The 24,382-nt window shown below is 33.8% G+C and overlaps 1 protein-coding gene across 1 annotated transcript; it reads left to right on the top strand.

Annotated features, from left to right (window-relative positions):
- The first annotated feature begins 20,374 nt into the window (after window positions 1–20,374).
- On the top strand, window positions 20,375–23,436 carry LOC138885348 (uncharacterized). The gene is made up of 6 exons (XM_070166291.1): window positions 20,375–20,751; window positions 20,856–21,504; window positions 21,618–21,793; window positions 21,982–22,066; window positions 22,625–22,874; window positions 22,958–23,436. Exons 1-6 carry the CDS (start codon window positions 20,375–20,377, stop codon window positions 23,434–23,436), a joined length of 2,016 nt encoding a protein of 671 aa, XP_070022392.1.
- Window positions 23,437–24,382: the final 946 nt, after the last annotated feature.

Below are 24,382 nucleotides of genomic sequence, written 5' to 3'. Positions count from 1 at the left end.
CTCACACAATCAGCACCTCGGTGCTCAAGCCACAAGCAAAGATCCGGCCTCAAGTTCTCCAGACTGGCCCAACATCAAACTCACATAGATCACATCTTGCCCCTCCATCAGGGAATCACAAGCCATCAAGGCACGTCTGATACGGAGCGCTCATGCGAGCGCGTGGAAGGAATTTCAAGAGTTACTTTTCAAGATAGATCAAAGACGCACGATAAGAATTTAAGAATGTAAAGTTTTTCCTAAAGGTTCTGCAGCCTCTCGAGGATAAATACAGACATCTCTATACCGATCCGCGAGACTCTACTAAACCTGCTAATGACTCGTGAGACATATGTAACCTAGGCTCTGATACCAACTTGTCACGACCCAATCCCCGATCCGGTCGTGATGGCGCCTCTTGTGAAGACAAGGCTAGCCAAGTAAACCCAATACATCCTATTTAAAGCGGTTAAATAGTTCATAAGCAGTTTAAATGTGATTAAATGATAATAATTGGCAGAAGTACAACCCGACATAGCCCAAACCGGGGTGTCACAAGTCACGAGTATCTATTAGAGTATAAATACAACTGCAAGGCCTGAAACATATAAAATAGGACAGATAAACAAAAGGAAGAGATGCGGTGCTGTGAACGCTGGCAGTCACCTCACTAAACTCCGATAACTTAGCCTTCGACCAGCTCAAAACCCGCTACCGGGTAAACAAATACCTGCATCTGCACACGAGGTGTAGGGAGTAAAGTGAGTACTCCAACTCAGTGAATAATAAAGGTAAATAATAACTGAGCAGTAAGAAATCACGAAAAATGCATCAACATGTTGTATAGAGCAATCTAAAACCCTTTGAATAAAAGCAGTGAAACTGTGAAATCCTTGGAAAAACATCTTACCTTAGTTTAAACCTCTTTTAAAAATGACTTTTTCAACTATTATGCAAATGAAGGCAAACAAATAGTGCAGATAAGCACGAAAATCCGCCCCTAGGTCACAACACTCAATTAACAGATAAATACTAGGCGATCAGATAGATATCATATGAAGTAGCACAAACAACAGATAATGGCAGACAGATGAAGTAAAGTAAACACGTAGAACAGTACCAACACCGCTGCGGCGTGCAGCCCGATCCATATATCGCTGCGGCGTGCAGCCGATCCATATATCTCGTCGACAGCGCTCACTGGGGGTATGCAGACTCCGGGAGGGGCCCCTTACGACCCAAGCGCAATATCAAGCCATCTCGTGGCATCAAATCTAGGCCCTCGGCCTCATATCAATATCAGTATAACACTACTGCGGCACGCAACCCAATCCCATAGTATCCTCACATTTGGCCCTCGGCCATACTCAGTCCAAAAATCATGTAAGCCCCTCAGGCGCTAGTAAAAACAGTAGTTCTCAGCCTCAAAACATCATTTAATATATCATTTTAGTTTCAAAACAGAGTAAAAGTGTCTGAGTTGTACAACAGTGGAAAACAATACGACTGAGTTCAAGTAGTAGGTCAAAACAGTGAGGAAATAGTGATAAAAATCCCCGGAGGGTTCAAATAGTTGGCTTGAAGCCCAAATTTGGCAATCAGTCCAAATAATGATGATAACAAATAAGTTTCAATCAAATACGCGGTAAAAGCGTCAATTAGGACGGACCAAGTCACAATCCCCTACAGTAAACGACCCCACGCTCATCATCAAGCGCGTGTCTCACCTCAATATAGCACTACAATGTGCGAATCCGGGGTTTCAAACCCTCAAGATATCATTTACAATCATTACTCACCTCTAACCGGCGAAATCTCTAGCTCGCGACGCCGTTGCCCCTCAAATCGGCCTTCACGCGCGTCGAATCTATCCAAAATCAGAACGAATGCATCACAATATGCTAAGGGAACAAAGCCCAAGCAAAAACAATCAATAACAGGCACAAATTCCGAAATTACCAAAAACCCGAGTCCCGAGCCCACTTCTCGAAACTCAGAAATTTTTACATCAACGGGTTCCTTATCCTTCCACGAGTTTATACATATCTACAACATCAAAATCGGAGTTCAAATGACCCCTCAAATCCTCCATTAAAGGCCTCTTAAACTCAAGCCCTAATCCTCCATTTTTAGCCCTTTAAACCCATTAGTTACAGCCCTAAATTCATAAAAATTCTACTATATGAATGTTTTTTAAGTCCAAAATCCTTACTTCAACGAAGTCTCTTTGATTCCTCTCTTCAAAATCGCCCAAAGCTCCCAATTCCGAGTGCAAAAATGGTTAAACCCTTCAAAAATTGCGAAGGAAGACATATATACATTCTGCCCAGACATGACCGCATCTGCGGTCCAAAATCCGCTTTTGCAGTACCTCATATGCGGTCAACACATCCGCTTCTGCGGAGTTCATTAAACCGGCCTAAGCCGCATCTGCGAACCACTTTCGCATCTGCACTTCCGCAGATGCGATCCCTTTAGCTGCTTCTGCGGTCTAACTCGCCTGACCCATTTTCGCTTCTGCGATGATACACCCGCATCTACTGCGCCGCATCTGCGGTCCACAAACCGCAGATGCGGAAATACCAGAAGCAGCAAATCTAAAGCTGCAACACAAATTCCAATTTCCCCGTCAACCATCTGAAATCACCCCGAGGCCCCCAAGGCCTCACCAAAAGCACGAACATGACCCAATACCTTATTCAAACTTTTTCCAATCATCAAAATACTTCAAACAACATCAAATCCATCAATTCACATCGAATTCAAGCATAAGTTTTCTAAAAACTTCTGAAATACGTTTTCGATCAAAAACCAACCAAACCACGTCCGAATGACCTGAAATTTTGCACATACATCACAAATGACATAACAAAGCTACAACAACTCTCGGAATTCCATTCTGACCCTCGGATCAAAATCTCACCTATCAACCAGAAATCGCCAAAATACTAACTTCGCCAATTCAAGCCTATTTCTACTCCGGACCTCCAAAACCAATTCCGATCACACTCCTAAGTCATAAATCACCCAACAAAGCTAACCAAATCATAAAAAATCCGATCCGAGCTCATATACAAATAAGTCAACTCTTGGTCAAACCTTTCAAATTCAAAGCTTTCAACTGAGACTGTTCTTTCGAATTCATACCAATTTCCGTGAAAACCAAAATCAACAATTTACATCAGTCATAATACATCATACGGGGCAAGTCATGCCCGAGAACTGGCGATCAAAGTGCAAAAGCTCAAAACGACCGGTCGGGTCGTTACATAACAAGAATAACAAAGTCAAATATTGATAAATCATGCAAACGAATATTTTATACGTAAATATTACTGCAACATTTAGATATAATGTATTCAAATAATTTAGAAAATATTTTTCTATGATTAATATTTGAATTGAGTGCAGTTAGTTTAAATTTGAAAGCATAACATACTTTTTTAAAATGCGGTCCAAATTAGAAAATAGAATGATAAAAATTATTTGAATTTGAGATGAGAAAGTTTTTAAATTCTTATCAATATTATATTAGAATGAGTGTGGTAGAAATAAATATTAAATTCAAACAAGCTAATAAAAATTCACATGACAATGTAATAATATTAGTTATTGAATAATATAATATTAAAAATAAAGAACAAATAGATAAAAAATTAAAATTCAGATTTTTTATGATAGAGAAAAGGGTAAAACTTATTTAAACTTGATATGAGAATTTTTTTTATATTATGATAAGAAAAGTCATAATATGGATAAGTCCACATAGCTCAAGTCTAATAGATAAAACCAAAAACTAAAATATTGAATAATAAAAATAAATTAGAGATAATGTGAGGAAATTTGTAAACCATAAGTTTAGAAAATAAAATAAATGTAAATATACAATACTTAAAAATATTATTAAAACTTAGAAAATTTAAAATTTTCGAGAAATATTTTTAAAACAAAATAAATATTTATTTTATGATTACAAAATTATATATATATATTAATAAATAGAGAAAAAATTAAAATTCAGATTTTTTATTATAGAGAAAATGGTAAAACTTATTTAAAATTGAGATGAGAAAGTTTTTTATATTATGATAAGAAAAATCATAATATGGATAAGTCCACATAACTCAAGTCTAATAGATAAAATCAAAAACTAAAATATTGAATAATAAAAATAAATTAGAGATAATGTGAGGAAATTTGTAAATCATAAGTTTAGAAAATAAAATAAATGTAAATATACAATACTTAAAAATATTATCAAAACTTAAAATTTTTAAAATTTTTGAGAAATATTTTTAAAACAAAATAAATATGTATTTTATGATTACAAAAATTTATATATATTTATCTATATTATATAAAGAATAGTAGTGATAATGATATTAAATAAAGTTACAAATTAATGAAAAGCCACATAAAACGTAATAAAACTATATATTAGATTAAAAAATAGCAAAATTATATTAAATTATAAAAAAATTACTATTAGAAAGAAAGAGAAAGACTAGTTGAATTTGAGATTAGAAAGTTCTTGAAATTATGTTGAGAATGCTCAAACTATGGAGAATACCACGAAATTGAAGTCTTATTTATGAAAAATAAAAAACAAATACATATTTAAAAATACATAATATATTTACTAATGAAAATTAGAAATTAAATTTGAATCTTAAAACTAAAAAAGAAAAAAATTTACGTAAAGAAATAAAATGACAGTGAAAATATTACTACAACATTTAGATATAATGTGTTCAAACAATTAAGAAAATATTTTCCTATGATTAATATCTGAATTTAGTGCAGTTAGTTTAAGTTTGAAAGCATAGCATAATATATTAAAAATGTGGTCTAATTTACAACATAGAATGATAAGAATTATTTAAATTTAATATGAGTTTTTTTTTTATTTCATAACTTTTTAATTTTTGAAAATATCATGTAAAGAAATAAAACACTAAAAATATTACTACAATATTTAGATATAATGTGTTTAAACAATTAAGAAATATTTTTCTATGATTAAATTAAAATTTTAAAAATATAAATTAATTTCTAATATAGGTAATTTTACTAATGATAATTAAAATTTAAATTTGTATCTTAAAGCTAAAAAGAAAAGAAAATTTAACTGCAACTAATACAAAAATAATTATAAGAGAACTCAATATATTTGGAACGTAATAATCAAATAACTTATGTATTGATATTTTAGACTAATTTAAAGTTACAATTTAAAATAAAATATGATATTATTTTGGTAATAGGTAAAATATTAATATAAAAACTATTTAAAATATAGTAGGGAAGAGATGTATAAAAAAATAAAGGTAGTGTGATTTATTTTAATTGAAAAATAAATTGTAACGACTCGACCGGTCGTTTTGAGCTTTTGCATTTCGCTCGCCAGTTCTCAGGCATGACTTGCCCCGTGTGATGTAATATGACTTATGTAAATCGTTGGTGTTGAGTTTCAGGTTAATCATAATTTAATTTGGAAGAATAGTCTCAGTTGAAAGCTTAAAATTTGAAAGGTTTGACCAATATTTGACTTGTTTGTATATGATCTCGGATTAGAATTTTTATGATTTGGTTAGCGCTGTTAGGTGATTTGGGATTTAGGAGCATGATCGGAATGCATTTTGGAAGTCCGTGGAAGGTTTAGGCTTGGATTGACTAAATTGAGATTTCGGCGCTTTCCGGTTGATAGGTGAGATTTTGATATAGGGGTCGGAATGGAATTACGAGAATTGCAGTAGTTTCGTTGTGTCATTTGGGATGTGTGTGTAAAATTTGAGGTCATTCGGACGAGATTTGATAGACTTTTTGATCGAAAGCATAATTTAAGAGTTCTTGGAGTTCTTAGGCTTGAATCCTATGTTAAATTGGTGATTTGATGTTGTTGTGAGCATTCCAAAGTTTTGAATAGGTTTGAACGATGTCATGGGATGTGTTGGTACAATTGGTTTGAAGTTTCGGGAGTTCTGAGAGTTCCGGGTAGGTTCCGGGATGTGTTAGGCCGAAAATCATAGCTGTAGCAGGTCCAAAAGGGTTGCAGGCCTCGGAACCCACCCGTGCGGTCCGCACAAAAAGAAGTGCGGTTGCAGTATGTGCTGTGCGGACCACACAAAAAGAAGTGCGGCCGCAGTAGGTGTTGTGCGGACCGCACAAAATGCTGTGCGGCCGCGTTGGGGAACTTTTCACTGGTCTTATTTCGGAAGCTCATATCTTTTGATCTAAAAAGAATTTTGAGATGATTCAAAAACAAAAATTGTATCCCTTCGTATCTAGTTTCCAGAAAAGTAAAGATATTGCAATTTGGAAATTTGTAGAAAAATTTATGGCCAAAATACTAAAGCCTGTCACTGCAGAGGAAAGCTGTGCGACCGCGGTCGTTTTTGTGCGGACCGCAGTCGATTTTGTGCGGTCCGCGGAGGTGGAAATCTATGGGGTAGTCTATAAATATGAGGTTTTGGGTTTTATTTGATATTTTGACCTAGAGAGCTCGGATTTTGGAGATTTTTTGAAGGTTTTTCAAGAAATTCATCGGGGTAAGTGATTCTACTCAGATTTGGCTAGAGTACATTAATCTATCATTGAATTCATTATTTGATTCGTGATTTGGGATGGAATTTGGGAAGAAATTGTAAAATCTTTCAAAAATGTAAAATGATGATTTGAAGGACCAAATGGTATCGGAATTGGATAATTTTTGTATGGTTAGACTCGTGAGAGTATAAGAATTTTAGTTTTGTGAATTTTGTCAAATTCCGAGATGTGGGCCCGGGGGTCGGGTTTCACCAATTTCGGGAATTTTTTGGTAATTTAATTATTTTTGAGTTTGCTTTGTTCCCTTAGCACATTTTGATGGTTTGGTACTGATTTCGGCTAGATTTGGAGCATCCGGAGGCCGATTCGAGAGGCGAAGACATCGCGGGCTAGAGTTCGGACTGGATAGAGGTGAGTAATGATTGTAAATGATGTTCTGAGGGTTTGAAACCCTGGATTGCACATCGTAGTGCTATATTGAGGTGAGACACACGCTTGATGACGAGCGTGGGGTCGTGTACTATTGGGGATTGTGACTTGGTCCGTCCCGACTAATGATTTTACCACGTATTTGACTGAAACTTATATGTTATCATCATGATTTGAGTTGATTGCCATATTTGGGCTTCGTGCCAACTATTTGAACTCTTCGGGGATTTTTATTACTATTTCCTCACTGTTTTGACTTATTAATTGAATTCAATCATCTTATTTTCCACTATTTTACTACTCAACCATTTTTACTCCGTTGTAAGACTTAAATGATATTTTAAATAGTGTTTTGGGCTGAGAAATACTGTTTTACTAATGCCCGAGGGGCTTGTGAGTATTTTTGACTGAGTAAGGCCGAGGGCCTAGTTGTGAGGAAACACTGATACTGATTTGAGGCCGAGGGCCTGAGATATGTACACCATGAGGTGGCTTGTTGATATTGTTTATGAGGCCGAGGGCCTGAGATATATACGCCACGAGGTGGCTTGATTGATATGAGGCCGAGGGCCTAGATTTGATGCCATGAGATGGCTTGATATTGCGCTTGGGCCATAAGGGGCCCCTCCCGGAGTCTGCACACCCCCAGTGAGCGCGAGTACCTATTGTGATGTGAGATATAGCCCGAGGGGCTGGTATTGTTCTGAGATTGTGCCTGAGGGGCGAACCTTTATGTGTTTATCTTCTTAATTGCCTGTCATTACCTGTTGATTGAGTATTTGTGCCTGAGGGGCGGATTTCTATGATTATTTGTACTAATTGTTTGCATTCGGTTGCGTAACTGTTGAAAAAGTCATTTTTAAAGAAGTTTAAACTATGCTAAGATATTTTAAGAGATTTTTACAGCTTCACTGCTTTCTTACTGGTTTTGGACTGCTTCTATACAACAACTTGATATGTTTTATGTGATTTCTTGCATTTAGTCTTTATTTATTATTATTACTCACTGAGTCGGAGTACTCACATTACTCCTTGCACCCTGTGTGCAGATTCAGGTATGTTTTGGCTGATCGAAGACAGAGTCATCAGAGTTTAGCAAGGTAGATGCCGGCATTCGCAGAACTGCTTTTCTCTCTCTTCTTTTCATTAGACTGTATTTGTACACTCCAGGCTTTCAGTTGTATTTATACCCTAGTAGATGCTCGTGACTTGTGACACCCCGATTAGGGCTGTGTTGGGTTGTACTTCCACACCTTATTGACATTATCCGCTACTTAGTATTGCTATATCATGTTTTAGACTGCTTTTATGATATTTAACCATTTACAAGTGAATTGGGTATAATCGGCTGGCCTTGTCTTCACGAGAGGTGCCATCACGACCGGATTTGGGTTTAGGGTCGTGACAAGTTGATATCAGAGCCTAAGTTACATAGGTCTCACGAGTCATGAGCAGGTTTAGTAGAGTCTCGCGGATCGGTACAGAGACGTCTGTATTTATCCTCGAGAGGCTGCAGAACCTTTAGGAAAAACTTCACATTCTTGAATTCTTATCGTGCGTCCTTGATTTAGCTTGAAATGTAACTCTTTGAATTCCTTCCACACATTCGTATGCACGCATGAGAGCTCAGTATCAGATGTGACTCAATGGCTTGTGATTCCCTGATCGAGGGGCGAGATGTGATCTCTGTGAGTTGATGTTGGGCCAGTCTGGAGAACTTGAGGTCGGATCTTTTCCTATAGCTTGAGCACTGAGGTGCTGATTGTGGGAGCAAGTATTTTTGAATGTATATATTCGGTATTGTCCCTACTAGTGGAATGACAACTGGATAACTATGTGATGAGTATGTTGGTACTGCGAGATGTATCCACATAATTTGGAAGCGACGAGAAGGTCTGCTAGAGGATAGAAGAACTATTATGTGCTTGAATTCCATCTTGATTCGAGGTATAACCCCGAGTTATGGGCGTGTGAAGGATCTTTTCATATTTCCCAGTTGTGAGTGAAGTAAATTTCATATTGCAGTATGAGTTCAGACTCAGGAAGACTAAGTGACTGCGTACAGTTTATGACGGTGGAAGGTATACAGACATGTTAGTTAGAGGCAAAGCAGGTGGGTTGTCTCCTGCAGAATGTTCTGAGGTTGTACGATCCTTATGTGTCTGTAAGAAGATCTCATTTACGAGTGAAGGATATGTGTTGCAATTTAAATTGGGTTGCTTAGAGAGTGGGTGTATCTATTGCGAGAGTGGAATGCGAGATTTGCAGAAGAGTTAAAATTCTAGATGATCTGTGTTTTCACAGGCTTATAAAAGATTTGAGTTTAATCTCACTTGGTATCATGACATCAATAGAGTATAATCGTTATGAGTTATTGAGTATGTGCTGATCTATGGCTTCGAGCCAAGTGGGGGAGCCTGCTATTGATTAGGCAATTGCACGGTTAGGTGCTATGTTGGTTCCAGTTTGAGGCGTGCTGGTGAATCAGTTATGGCTTGCGGAAATTTAGACCGAGGATGGCTCGAGTAAAGGAAAATTTTGACGAAGATTATATTATGCTTCATAGGTGTGTGAGAATCACGAGATGTCTTGACTTGTTATTGGCAAGAATGCTCGGTGCATAGAGCAGGAAGTTGCTTGGTTGTATTGGGATGAGGTTACATTCTGTGGTGTCAGAGTGCCAATGAGGCACGGGTTGTTTGGTTCATTTGATCAAACTAATTGCGGTTTGAATAGAGTGAATGACTCTTGAGAATGTTTCTAATGTGATTCAAGATTCTACATGTAGCAATTGGGTATTTTAAAGTTGTATATGTAGTTAGGAACTGAGTTTTCATTTGGAAGATGTCAAGACTTGTGGTACTTTCTACATTAACTATGAGATTCTATATATCGGTATTAGGAAGGTAATGGTTCCAGATTCGCAGGAAGTCTCTTTGGGGTAGGTATTTTGAATGTGGTGCTTTTGAAAACATTTAATAGAGTACTCAGCGGCTTATGAGCCTTAGACAGTATAGTTTCATGCTTGGGTCTTGCGTGGTGAGTCTAGGTTGAGGAATTGTGGTGTTGTAGCAAGAAGAAGTGTTAAGCTAACGGTAGATTAGAGGGAAACTCGAATAGATGGGATAGCGTGGTAGTAGGCCAGATCGGTATAGTAAGGATATGATTAGTTCCTTGGGTGTTTTCGAGGTAACGAGACTCTGCAGGTGTTTCGCGGCAATTCTTTTGGGTTTTAGTGACATGCGTAGCTCGGTTGAGTTAGAAGGATTCAGTCCTGATGAGTTAGTGTTGTGCAAAAGGAAATCGGGGAGTTCTAGATAGTTTCCACCACAGTTAGAGAGGTATATTTTTCCTATTAGCGTGAGGAGCATGGGATGTATAGTGGTTCTCTTCTAGATGGGATCAATGGAGAGTTCTTGGCTAGTGGAATGTATAGTTGCTTGTGGTTCGGAAGGGATATGAAGTTCTCATGGTTATCCTAGGATGGTACGGGTTATGCAGTATGTTGTGAAAGAGTGAGAATCGCGTGTGTAAGGTTGCGGTTCGATTCTGAGGAAGGTCACAACTCTTAGGCAGCGGGCAGTTTCAGATAATTAGAGGAACGAGCTTCAGATAATTAGAGAAAGGGTCTTCGGATGATTAAGGAAATAGTATTGTTAATTTGGGGTGATTTGACGAGGGCATATGTTTCAGAAATGGCAATGTGATTAAGTTGATGATACTTTGGTAGTATTGCAGCATTTTCTTGTTAGATCGACTGCTGATATTCGAGTTTGCTTGGCGGCATAGAGGAATTCTAGATTTTCTCTCGTGGAATGATTGGGTATTTGAGGTGTGGTATGTATTCGGACGGCGGAATTGAGACCAGATATGTTGATTCATGGGCCATATGGAGTTGGAGACGGGAAGTTCTCACATTCAGGCTATGTGGTGGTTGTGAGTCGTATGTATCAGCATTGTTTAGTGACTGTCGGGATTTGGAGACCCGAGCGGATCTTTTGTTGCTTGGTATGTTAGATTTTGGATATGATATCGGGTTCAGATTGTTTGTCTCTATGTGGTGTCATTCTAGACTATTGCACTAAGGCGACGCTGTTGGCTATGCCGAAAATGTCACGGATTGAGTGGCGAGGTTCGACGAATTATGTCCTAGTGGAGTGGTTTTATATCTCGAAGACCCAGCGGGCGGCTGGGAAGGATTGTTTTTCTTAGTTGGGTTTTCGTGATAGATGTCAGTGCAGAGGCTCCTACCATTGATTTAGTTCCGGTGGTGAGGGACTTTTTGGATATGTTTCTTATGGTCGGGCATGTCGTTGGGCAAGGTTGTTGATTTCGGTATTGATTTGATGCCGGGCACTGTATCATATGACACCGACAAAGTTAAAGGAGTTGAAGAGCAACTCCAGGATTTTTGTGATAAGGAACTCGTTGGCAGGCCAATGTGGATGCGTGTTCTAATTTGAGCCGACTTGGTTGGCTCCGAATTGTACTGTTGAGGGGTGTGTTGATTCGATTGTTATTGAGCTTATTAGTAATTTGGGGAGATCCATGAGTTACCTTTCTGTATTGCGAGATGTTATGATTTGTTAGTTATAGGTACATATGGTGTGGTTCTATTGGGGTTTCATAGTGGAAGTCGAGCGGGAAGAGTGATTGGGTGTTGCTCGGTGAATGGCGTATCGGTTATATCCTTTTGGGTTAGTGTGGTGTATGTTATTTGCTTCATAGTGGGTATGATGATTTGCTTTGGTTCCAGACATCGAATTGTGCGTGGTTGTCGATTTCGAGCAATGTGACTAAGGTGGCTCATGTGGAGCAGTGTTGGATAGGATCGCACCTCGCAGCGAAGTTATGTGGAGGTATGACCTTGCAGGTTAGATTCGTGTGTTCTGTTCCTATGATGTGAGACGGGTTCTCATTCTTGTATTGTGGTGGTACTAGTGAACTTGAGGTTCAGCTCTTTCATTTGAGTCATTTTCATGATTTGAGTATGTTCGGACTGTTGCGTATTGATACGTGTATTGTGCAAATTGTGGCTTAGGTCTGTTTGGATGTGTCATGTCACCAGAGTAATGTGTTGGATTAGAGGAGATCGTTGAGGATCATTAATAAATATGAAAGAATGCGATTTCAGCATGTTGGAAGGATAGTATCGAGCTTCGGTTCGAAAATTTGTTGTGGTATTTTCCAAGGAAAGAGTGGCTTCATGAATGGTTGATTTGGAAAATGGTTATGGTTACCGTGTGTCTTAGTGATCATTGGCAGTATATGAAAGTGTTGGGATGAGACTTTAGTTGATAAGAGTTTTTCTATCTGTATGTGGATATTGTGTGCAGTTGCTGTGGTTAGAAGTTATCACTACAAGTGTTGAGTTATGTGGTATATCATGTGATTGCACCAGAGATAGCATATATGGTTTGTTACAGCTTGTTCGGACTTATTCACAGTATAAATGTGAGATTCTGATCATGTTGATGGTTTTAGAAGAGGAAATGTGGTTCTATGGTTTATGGACTAGGATAGATTGTGAAATTTCAGTTATATTGTGTTATCGAACCTATGTGAGATAGGGTGACGTGGGATCACCCCCGGGTATGTGCATGGTGAGGTTATTTAGCAATTGGTTGGTTTTTGGAACAACTCTAAGCACGTTCGAGGACGAACGTATGTTTAAGTGGGGGAGGATGTAACGACCCGACCGGTCATTTGAGCTTTTGCATTTCGCTCGCTAGTTCTCGGGCATGACTTGCCCCGTGTGATGCAATATGACTTATGTAAATCGTTGGTGTTGGGTTTCAGGTTAATCAGAATTTAATTTGGAAGAACAGTCTCAGTTGAAAGCTTAGGTGATTTACTTAGGAGCGTGATCGGAATGCATTTTGGAAGTCCATGGAAGGTGTAGGCTTGGATTGGCGAAATTAAGATTTCGTCGCTTTCCGGTTGATAGGTGAGATTTTGATATAGGGGTCGGAATAAAATTCCGAGAATTGCAGTAGTTTTGTTGTCATTTGGGATATGTGTGCAAAATTTCATGTCATTCGGACGAGATTTGATAGACTTTTTGATCGAAAGCATAATTTAAGAGTTCTTAGGCTTGAATCTATGTTAAATTGGTGATTTGATGTTGTTGTGAGCATTCCGAAGTTTTGAACAAGTTTGAATGATGTCATGGGATGTGTTGGTACAATTGGTTTGAAGTTCTAGGAGTTCCGAGAGTTTCGGGTAGGTTCCTGGATGTGTTAGGCCGAAAATCATAGCTATAGCAGGTCCAAAAAGGTTGCAGGCCTCGGAACCCACCCGCGCGGTCCGCACAAAAAGAAGTGAGGCCGCGGTATGTGCTGTGCGGACCGCACAAAAAGAAGTGCGGCCGCGGTAGGTGCTGTGCGGGTGCGGTGGGGAACTTTTCACTGATCCTATTTCGGAAGCTCATATCTTTTGATGTACAAGGAATTTTGAGATTATTCAAAAACTAAAGTTGTAGCCCTTCGTGTTTAGTTTCCAGAAAGGTAAAGATATCGCAATTTGGACATCAGTAGCGAAAGTTATGGCCAAAATACTAAAGCCTGTCACTGCAGAGGAAAGCTGTGCGACCGCGGTCGTTTTTGTGCGGACCGCACTGGTTTGTGAGGACCGCGGTCGATTTTGTGCGGTCGGCCTAGGTGGAAATCCGTGGGGTACTCTATAAATACGAGGTTTTGGGTTTTATTTGATATTTTGACCTAGAGAGCTCGGATTTTGGCGATTTTTCGAAGGTTTTTCAAGAAATTCATCGGGGTAAGTGATTCTAACTCAGATTTGGCTAGAGTACATGAATCTATCATTGAATTCATCATTTGATTTGTGATTTGGGATGGAATTTGGGAAGAAATTGTAAAATCTTTCAAAAATGTAAAATGATGATTTGAAGGACCAAATGGTATCGGAATTGAATAATTTTCATATGGTTAGACTCGTGAGAGTATAAGGATTTTAGTTTTATGAATTTTGTCAAATTCAAGATGTGGGCCCGGGGGTCGGGTTTCACCAATTTCGGGAATTTTGTGGTAATTTAATTATTTTCGAGTGGGCTTTGTTCCCTTAGCACATTTTGATGGTTTAGTACTGATTTCGGCTAGATTTGGAGCATTTGGAGGCCGATTCGAGAGGCGAAGACATCGCGGGCTAGAGTTCAGACCGGATAGAGGTGAGTAATGATTGTAAATGATATTCTGAGGGTTTGAAACCCCGGATTGCACATCGTAGTGCTATATTGAGGTGAGACACACGCTTGATGACGAACGTGGGGTCGTGTACTATTGGGGATTGTGACTTGGTCCGTCCCGACTGATGATTTTACCACGTACTTAACTGAAACTTATATGTTATCATCATGATTTGAGCTGATTGCCATATTTGAGCTCCGTGCCAACTATTTGAACCCTTCGGGGATTTTTATTACTATTTCCTCACTGTTTTGACTTATTAATTGAACTCAGTCATGTTAAGAAAAGATGGATTAAGTTTCAACTTTAGAAAAGAACACTTTCTTTGCATTTGAAAATCCCAATGAATGATCTCAATTTTCAAAATCTATATTATATTAAAAGGAGAGTAGTATGCATTGTGGTTAAGCCAAGTGAAAAGTTAAAATGAAGCCACTTGGCAATTTTAGGACAACATTAATAATTAAAAATTATAAATAGAAACATAATTAATGAAAGTAGTTTAATAAATCTTATACATAATCATAATAGATCTTAGACAAATCCAATCTTTATATCTATATTTATATATATATATATATATATATATATATATATATATATATTGATTCGCTCATAGATTTTCTTCTATATTAACTAGAAATATGGAGGTAAAAAATTAATTAAAAAACTAGAATAAAAAAATAAAAAATAAAGAAAGACATAAATTGGGATAAGCTATGATTATTTGTACTTTGGAGCTATAAAATAAAACTAAAATTTACTTACGATATTAAAAATTTATTGAGTTTAAATATTAAATAAATTCAAGCAGCAAATTAAGATCTTACATAAAGTATACAAATTATTTATAAGGTAAACAAAATTAAATAATTAAGAAAAAATATTTTAATAACAAGAATAACAAAGTCATATTAATATTGATAAATCATGTAAACGAATATTTTATACGTAAATATTACTGCAACATTTAGATATAATGTTTCAAATAATTAAGAAAATATTTTTCTATGATTAATATTTGAATTGAGTGTAGTTAGTTTAAATTTGAAAGCATAACATACTTTTTTAAATTGCGGTCTAAATTAGAAAATAGAATGATAAAAATTATTTGAATTTGAGATGAGAAAGTTTTTAAATTTTTATCAATATTATATTAGAATGAGTGTGGTAGAAATGGATATTAAATTCAAACAAGCTAATAAAAATTCACATGACAATTTAATAATATTAATTATTGAATGATATAATACTAAAAATAAAGAATAAATAGAGAAAAAAAATTAAAATTTAGATTTTTTATCATAGAGAAAATGGTAAAACTTATTTAAATTTGAGATGAGAAATTTTTTTATATTATGATAAGAAAAGTCATAATATGGATAAGTCCACATAACTGAAGTCTAATAGATAAAATCAAAAACTAAAATATTGAATAATAAAAACAAATTAGAGATAATGTGAGGAAATTTGTAAATCATAAATTTAGAAAATAAAATAAATGTAAATATACAATACTTAAAAAAATTTTAAATTTTCGAGAAATAGTTTTTTAAACAAAATAAATATTTATTTTATGATTACAAAAATTTATGTATATTTATCTATATTATATAAATAATAGTAGTGATAATGATATTAAATAAAGTTAAAATTAATGAAAATCCACATAAAACGTAATAAAACTATATATTAGATTAAAAATAGCAAAATTATATTAAATTATTAAAAATTTACTATTAGAAAGAAAGGGAAAGACTATTTGAATTTGAGATTAGAAAGTTCTTGAAGTCTTATTTATGAAAAATAAAAAAACAAATACATATTTAAAAATACATAATATAGGTACTAATGAAAATTAGAAATTAAATTTGAATCTTAAAACTAAAAAAGAAAAAACTTTACGTAAAGATATAAAATGACAGTGAAAATATTACTATAACATTTAGATATAATGTGTTCAAACAATTAAGAAAATATTTTCCTATGATTAATATCTGAATTGAGTGCAGTTAGTTTAAGTTTGAAAGCATAGCATAATATTTTGAAAATGCGGTCCAATTTACAACATAGAATGATAAGAATTATTTAAATTTAAGATGAGATTTTTTTATTTCATAATTTTTTTTTATTTTTGATGTAAAGAAATAAAATAGTAAAAATATTACTACAATATTTATATATAATGTGTTCAACAATTAAAAATATTTTTCTATGATTAAATTAAAATTTTAAAAATATAAATTAATTTCTAATATTGTAATTTTACTAATGATAATTAAAAATTAAATTTGTATCTTAAAGCTAAAAAGAAAAGAAAATTTAACTGCATCTAATACAAAAATAATTATAAGAGAACTCAATATATTTGGAACGTAATAATCAAATAACTTATGTATTACTCCCTCCGGTCCAAAATAAGTGATTTTTTGGCTTTTTTCTTGTGGTCCAAAATAAGTGATTTTTCCAGATTTCAAGAATGAATTAATTATTTTTTCCCTACATTGCCCTTAGAGTAATTATTGTTGGAGTATGCGTTAGGAGTGTTTATGTGAAGAGATAGTAAAGGTTAATATGGTCAATTTCATTGCTAATTAATGTTAAAAGATGAATTCCTTAATATGTGTGAAAACAACCAAAAAATCACTTATTTTGGACCAGAGAGAGTAATATTTTAGACTAATTCAAAGTTAAAATTTAAAATAAAATATGATATTATTTTAGTTAGGTAAAATATTAATATAAAAACTATTTAAAATATAGTAGTGAAGAGATGTATAAAAAAATAAAGGTAATGTGATTTATACTTTAAATTAATTGAAAAATAAATAAATTAAATTATATTTAAAAATATTACTGATAAATTTAAATGATTAAAAAATTCCGAATAAGAGGATACAAGCATACAAATATACCAAATTTCAAGAATAAAATATTTATATTTATTAAAGACTATTAAAAAGATAATAAACAATATATTAATTAAATTATTAAGCTAATAAAAAATTATATGCCAGTATAATAATATTAATTAATAAATAATACAATAACTATAAGAAAAGAACAAAAATAAAAAAGAATTTGCATAAAATGATGTGATGAATAAGAAATATTTGACTTCCAGTCAAAAACAAAGTGATAATAAGAATTTTTTTAAAATAATATGATATAATGTGCTCAAACAACACAGATCACAACATGACATATTTAATATTTTTTAATATTGATACCTAAACGAAATACAAGTACTAAAATCAAGGGATTAGGTTGCTACAAATAAAATAAAAGTTGTCTACTACGAGATTTGAATAATAATTTCCTATTTTGCTTCAAAATTAATATCTAATGTTATATAATTTTTATATGAAAGGTTTATATTTTAAGGTTATTTGCACATAATTCAAACAACATAGATTACAATTTGACATAATTTGTGTTCGTGCATCGCGCGGGTACTAATACTAGTTATATTAAAAGGAGAGTAGTGAAGCATGAGGTTAAGCCAAGTGGCAAGCTAAAAAAAAACCACTTGGCAATTTTAAGACAACATTAAAAATTTGAATTATAAATGGAAACATAATTAAGGGAAGTAGTTTAATAAATCTTATACATAATCTAAATATATCTTAGAAAAATCTAAATATATCTTAGACAAATCTAATATATATATATATATAGTGTGTGTGTGTATTTGTATCTATATTTATATCTATATCTGTATTTATATCTATATATTGATCCACTCATAGATTTTCTTCTAAATTAGTTAGAAATATGGAGGTAAATAAAAAACTATAATAGAAAAAAATAAAAAATATAAAAAGACGTAAATTGAGATAACCTATGACTATTTATACTTTGGAGTAAATTAAAATATGAAATAAAATTAAAATTTACTTAAGGTATTAAAGATTTATGGACTTCAAAAATTAAAAAAAATTCAGGCGGTAAAATAAGATCTTACACAAAGTACACAATTATTTATAAGATAAGAAAAAAATTAAATATCTATATCTTCTATCTATATTATATTATATTATATTAAAAGGAGGGTAGTGAAGCATGATATTAAACCAGGCGTATTGAGAAAATATCACTTAGCATTTTTAAGACATAATCTAAATAGATTTTTTAATTTAATAAGGATTAAAACAACTTAGATTTGCTCAAATTTAATTTATGATAGAAATCAATTAAAATTGACACACATTCTTATAGTAAATAAATTTTGATAGCTTTCCAAATATAATTATTCACTAACCACTTGATCTGTTTTCTTTCATTTCATAATTTTATTATTTTTAAAAATAGTACATAAAAAAATAAAATGATAGTGAAAATATTATCATTAGATATAATGTGTTCCAACAAATAAAAAATTAATTTTTAGATTAGTATCTAAATTGAGTGCAGTTATTGAAAGCATAAGATAATTTTTAAAATGCAGTCCAATTAAAAATTAGAAGAATATAATTTTTTAGAAGATAAAAAAATTCTTCTTAAAATATATAAAGAAAAATATTAAGAATAAATTAGAAATAGTGAATGTTTATGCTAAGAATTAGTTTATAAAATAAAATAAAGTGAAATAAAATACTTAAAAATACTATTGATAAATTTAAATAAGTACTCAAGAATTCAAGCAATGTTTTTAAAATAAAATAGATACTTATTTTAAGATTAAAAAAATTCTAGATTTATCTATATTATATTAAAGGATAGTAATGGATAATTATACTAAATAAAGTGGCAACTTAATTAAAAGCCATATGAAACTGTGATAATACCATATATCTGATAACATAATAGCAAAAGTAAAAAAAATAATTAAAAATTTAATATTAGAAATGAAAGGAAAATACTATTTTACTTAATTTTAGAAACTTCTTAACATTATGATGAGAATGCTCAAACTATGGATAGGACCACCAAAAATTAAAGTCTTGCTAGATATAGAATTAAATTTTATAAAATATAAAATAAATATCTAATATAAGTAATTTTTTAACGAAAATAAAAAATAAAATTTTTATCTTGAAACTAAAAGGAAAGAAAATTTATTGCATGTAATACAAAAAATAAATATAAAAAAAACTCAATAGATTTGGAATATAATAATCAAAGAACTTGTATATTAATATTTTAGACTAATTAAAGTTATAATTTAAAGTAAAATATGATATTATTTTGATTACAGGTAAAATATTAATCTAAAAATTAATTAAAAATTTCTTAGTAGGGAATAGACTGTATAAAGAAAAAAATAGAGATAGTGTGAGGATATTTATACTTTAAGTTATTTTAAAATAAAACAAAGTAAATAATTGAATAATATTAAAAAATAATACTGATAGAATTAAATAGTAAAATATTTTCGAGCAAGAGGATAAAAGCGTAAAATATATTAAATTTCAAGAATAAAAAAATAATATTTATCTATAATTATTAAAAGGATAATAAGTAAGATAGTAAGTCAATTAGTAACCCGAAAAAAATCATATGAAAGTATAATAATATTAAATAATAAATAATATAATAATTATAAGCAAAGAACAAAAAAAATGTGTAAATTTTAAAAGAATAAGACTTACTGGAGCTTGAGATAAAAAATAAAATGATACTAAGAATTTTATTAAAATAATATGATCTAATATGTTCAAATGAGACAAATCACCACATGACATATTTAGTATTTTTTTTAAATATTGATAACGAAACAAAATTCAAGTACTAAAATTAACCGGTTGGATTATATAAATATAGGAAAAGAAAACAAGTTATCAACTAAGAGATTTGCAAAATGGTTTCATGTCTTACTTCTTAATTAATATCTAATGATTATCTATAAATTTTATCTGGAAGGTTTATATTTTAAAGTTATTTATACATAATTCAAATAATCCAAATCACAATCCGATATGGACTGTGTCCGCGCATTGCGCGGGTACTAATACTAATAGGGAATAAAAGAATCTAAGTTAGTTATACATAGGGATTGGTAATTGTACACATGGCTAGAGTAGATTTATTTCTGCATTTTCTCTTTACATCAATTTTACATGTATAAATAAGTTGTACACAGTGAATGAAATATACAGAGAAAATTTCTGCATCATCTATCTCTGATTCTTTCATTGTATTAGAGCAATTCTCTGCTCGATCCTTGAATTTCATTATCTAATCTTTCTCTTTTCTCTTACTCAGTTTAATCTACAATCATGACTGGAACATATTTCGCACCTACTCTTTCTCTTTCTGGTTCAACCAGTCAAGTTGTGAATCATGATGTCAACCATTCTTACTTTCTTCACTCTTCAGATGCACTTGGGATGACTCTTGTCACCTCACCTTTTGATGAAAGAGGATTTTCAAGCTGGAGAAGATCCATTCTGATTGCACTGTCAGCTAAAAACAAATTGGGGTTCATCAATGGGGTTTGTGATGGGCCTACTTTGGGTTCAAAGGATCATGCACAATGGAGTAGGTGCAATGATATTGTCACCTCGTGGCTGCTCAACTCTCTAACTAAGGAAATAGGAGACAATGTCATTTATTCCAAGTCTGCAAAAGAGCTTTGGAATAGTCTTGAGCATATGTTTGGACAGTCCAATAGAACCAAACTCTATCATCTGCAAAAAGAAATAGCCAAAACAGTTCAGTAAATAGCAGTATTGCAAGGTATTTTACAACTTTGAATAGGCTGTGGGATGAATTAGATTCATTGAACTCACATCTGGGATGCACCTGTACTTGTATGTGTGAAGGGAAAAAGAAGGTGGCCAAGTTTCTAGAGGATCAGAGAGTCATTCAATTCCTTATGGGATTGAATAATGTGTATGCGCATGCAAGAGGAAACATCCTCCTGATGATCCCACTTCCAATCATGGATCATGCCTACTCTTTCCTTCTGCATGATGAAAGTCAAAGGGAAATATATGTTAGCCCACAGTATCCATCAGATGGGACATTTTTCATGGTAGGAACTCCAGGGAAGTTCAATCATAGAAAAAACAATCACAAGACCTGGGGAACTCCTCAGAAACAGGGAAACAATAAGAATATACAACAGAAATTTAAGAAGAAGACAAAGTACAATCCCAATGTGAGTCGTACTCACCGTATGAGAACATGGCATATTAGGGCAGATTGCTACAGACTAATAGGCTTTCCTAATGATTTTCAATTTACAAGATTAACAAATTATCAACCTCCAATAAAAGAGAATGCAGTGATGGAAGGACAGGAAAATAAAGAGAAAACCAGTGCTTGCATTGAAGGAAACATGAGCAATCATAACCAATTTTTCAGTAAGGAGCAGGTGTCTGAATTGGTGAACATCATCAAGAAAGTACAGATTGGAAATACCGGAACACAACATCAGAAATCAATACAAATATTGTGGTTGGTACCATTCTCAAATACACAGGAACTTGTCTTGCTGTTTTTAACACTAACGCATAGATTATTGACTCAGGGGCTTGTTTTGATGCTAGTTCCTTCATAAATTTTACCTCTCTGCCTGTACCTTTGAATATTAGTTTACCTAATTCATTTCAGTTATGTGTTACATACATAGGTAGTGTGTCTATTCAACCTGATATGGTTCTTCATAGAGTGCTTCATGTCCCTTCTTTCAAGTATAACTTATTATATGTTCATAAGTTATGTGTTCAATTCAGTTGCACTTTAAACCTAACCTCTAGTGGTTGTCTATTGCATGTCCGTTTAATGAGGATGGGACAATTTTTTGGTGAAGTTAGAGATGGATTGTACTTGTTCCAGCCACCTAGAATAGAGTCTGTTTCTTCATTTACACAAAATGTAGTTTCTATTCCAAAAGGGAGAAATTCAGTGTTGTTTCTACTTTTGTTTCTTTTCCAGTACCTATAGTTGCTAATGCTACATCTAATGTAAGCCAATGGCATATCAGGCTAGGGCATTGCCTTTTTTTCAGTAATGAAAAATCTAAGTTTCATTGACTTTCCTTCCAGTTTTGACTATGTGTGTAATATTTGTCCTCAAGCTAGGCAGACCAGACTACCTTTTCCTTTAAGTCAAATTAAGAGTTCTTCTATCTTTGATTTAATTCACGTTGATACTTGGAAGATATTCAAGACTGTCACCTACAATGGATACAAATATTTCTTAACTATTGTAGATGACTATAGTAGAGCAACTTGGACTTTTCTTTTGAGTACTAAAAGCAATGCCTTTTCAGTCTTGAAATCATTTCTATGTATGGTAGACAAAAATTTAACTTGAAAGTGAAGAAAATCATATCTGATAATGCCATAGAACTAGGAACAAGATCACAAGAGGCAAGTTTTCTTGACTCTCAAGGGATAATACATGAGACATCTTGTGTTGCAACCCCTCAACAGAATGGAGCAATTGAGAGAAAGCATAGACATCTTTTTGAAGTGGCAAAAACATTATTCTTTCACTCTAAAGTGCCTCTTCCATACTAGGGAGAATATGTGTTGACAACAACCTATTTAACTAACAGAATACCTTCTAAGGTTTTGAAGGGTCTAACAGCATATGAGGTTCTTCTTGGTAAACAACCCAACTATGATTCACTCAAGATTTTTGGATACCTGTGGTATGCATCAACTTTGTCTCACAACAAGGGTAAGTTTGAGCCTAGAGCAAAGGGTTGTGTTTCTAGGATATGCCTAGAATCAGAAAGGATACAAAGTTTGTTTCTAGAGATGTCAGGTTTCATGAACATCACTTCCATTTTGCTCACACACCTTTGACACATGATTTTCCTTTATTCCCATAAACTACAATTCAATCAGGCACTTTTCCTCATGCCCCAACAGAATCCTCTTCTAGCCCTATCTCACCATCATTCTTTCCCACATTATCTACAACTCAGCTTTCCTCTTCATCACCCAGCAACACATCTAAGTGTCCTACTTCCCATACTCCAACCAATATCACTCTTACACCCTCTAAATCCACTCATGTTTCATATCCTTCTTACTCATTTACCAGGATATTTTCTCCCTCATCAATCACTACCAGAACACCTATTCCAGTTCATCCTCCCCCAGTGAGAAAGTTTGACAGGGTATCTCAGAAACCACCTTACTTAGATGACTACATCTGCAACAACATTTTCCTATCTAACCTCAGTTCCTGTCTATCTAAGCCTCTCAATCCTACTGCCTCCTCCTTTGGAGCACTTTCTATGAATAATCAACACCTTCTCACTTCTATTTCTTCTATTTCTGAACCTACCAACTATCTACAGGCTTCTACACATCATGGGTGAAAGAAGACCATAGATTCTGAAATTTCAACACTTGAACTAAACCACACTTGGGATGTTGTACCCCTACCACAAGGAAAGAGAGTTTTACCCTGTAAGTAGGTGTATAAGTCAAACACAATTCATATGGTATAATTGAAAGGCTAAAGTCTAGATTGGTGGTGAGGGGGGATATACAAAGGGAAGGGATAGATTATTTAGAAACCTTTTCACCTGTGATGAAAATGAAAACCATCAGGTTTCTCTTGGCTGTAGCTGTTAAAAAGGACTAGAGAGTATCTCAATTGGATGTCAATAATGCCTTATTGCATGGGGATTTGCAAGAACAAGTCTATATGAAATTCCTTGCAGGTCTATCTCCTTCTAAACCTAACCATGTTTGTCTCTTAAGGAAGTCACTCTATGGTCTAAAGCAAGCATCAAGGCAATGGTGATAATCGGCTTAAAGTATGTATATTTTGATATATATCGCCTTGCATTTTGCTCATGTTTCGATGATTTGAGATGTTTAATATGATGATTTGTGCTCATTTGTGGTATTTCTATGTGTAGAAATCATTCAGATGCAATTTGGGATAAAATGGCACAAATTGCAGCGAAATCGAGACAAAAAGGCAAAAAGTTAAATTTGAGGGCCACAGCCAGCGTGGGGCGCTGGCTGTGGCGCATTTTACAGAAGACTCAATTTTTAGCGCTAGGGCCAGCGCCCCACGCTGCCCTGGACGCTCAAGGCGTGATATTGCCCTATTCCGACTAGGACTCGGGTATTTTGACCCCTAGACGCCCCCAACCCATATAAAAGCCAACCAAAACCTACTTTGAAGGGGGAAACGTGACTTTGAGAGGAGAAAATAAAAAGAGCCAAACACTCGGGAGCACGGATTTGATCAATTCTTCCATCCCTTTTCTAGTACTCATTGATTTTATGTTTGAAAACATTATTTTGATG

This window comes from Nicotiana sylvestris, chromosome 2 (assembly GCF_000393655.2).
Source record: "Nicotiana sylvestris chromosome 2, ASM39365v2, whole genome shotgun sequence".
NCBI classification, from domain to species: Eukaryota; Viridiplantae; Streptophyta; class Magnoliopsida; order Solanales; family Solanaceae; genus Nicotiana; species Nicotiana sylvestris.
The sequence above is the reverse complement of the archived record's forward strand: the minus strand, read 5'-3'. Positions and strand labels throughout refer to the sequence as shown.

Bases quoted from the DNA above. Each gene is read 5' to 3' on its own strand.
- LOC138885348 (XM_070166291.1), top strand. From the start codon at position 20,375: ATGACTGGAACATATTTCGCACCTACTCTTTCTCTTTCTGGTTCAACC. The intron at 21,505-21,617 runs GTACAGATTGGA...ACTAACGCATAG, and splicing joins TGGTGAACATCATCAAGAAA to ATTATTGACTCAGGGGCTTG. The intron at 21,794-21,981 runs GTATAACTTATT...CACAAAATGTAG, and splicing joins CTTCATGTCCCTTCTTTCAA to TTTCTATTCCAAAAGGGAGA.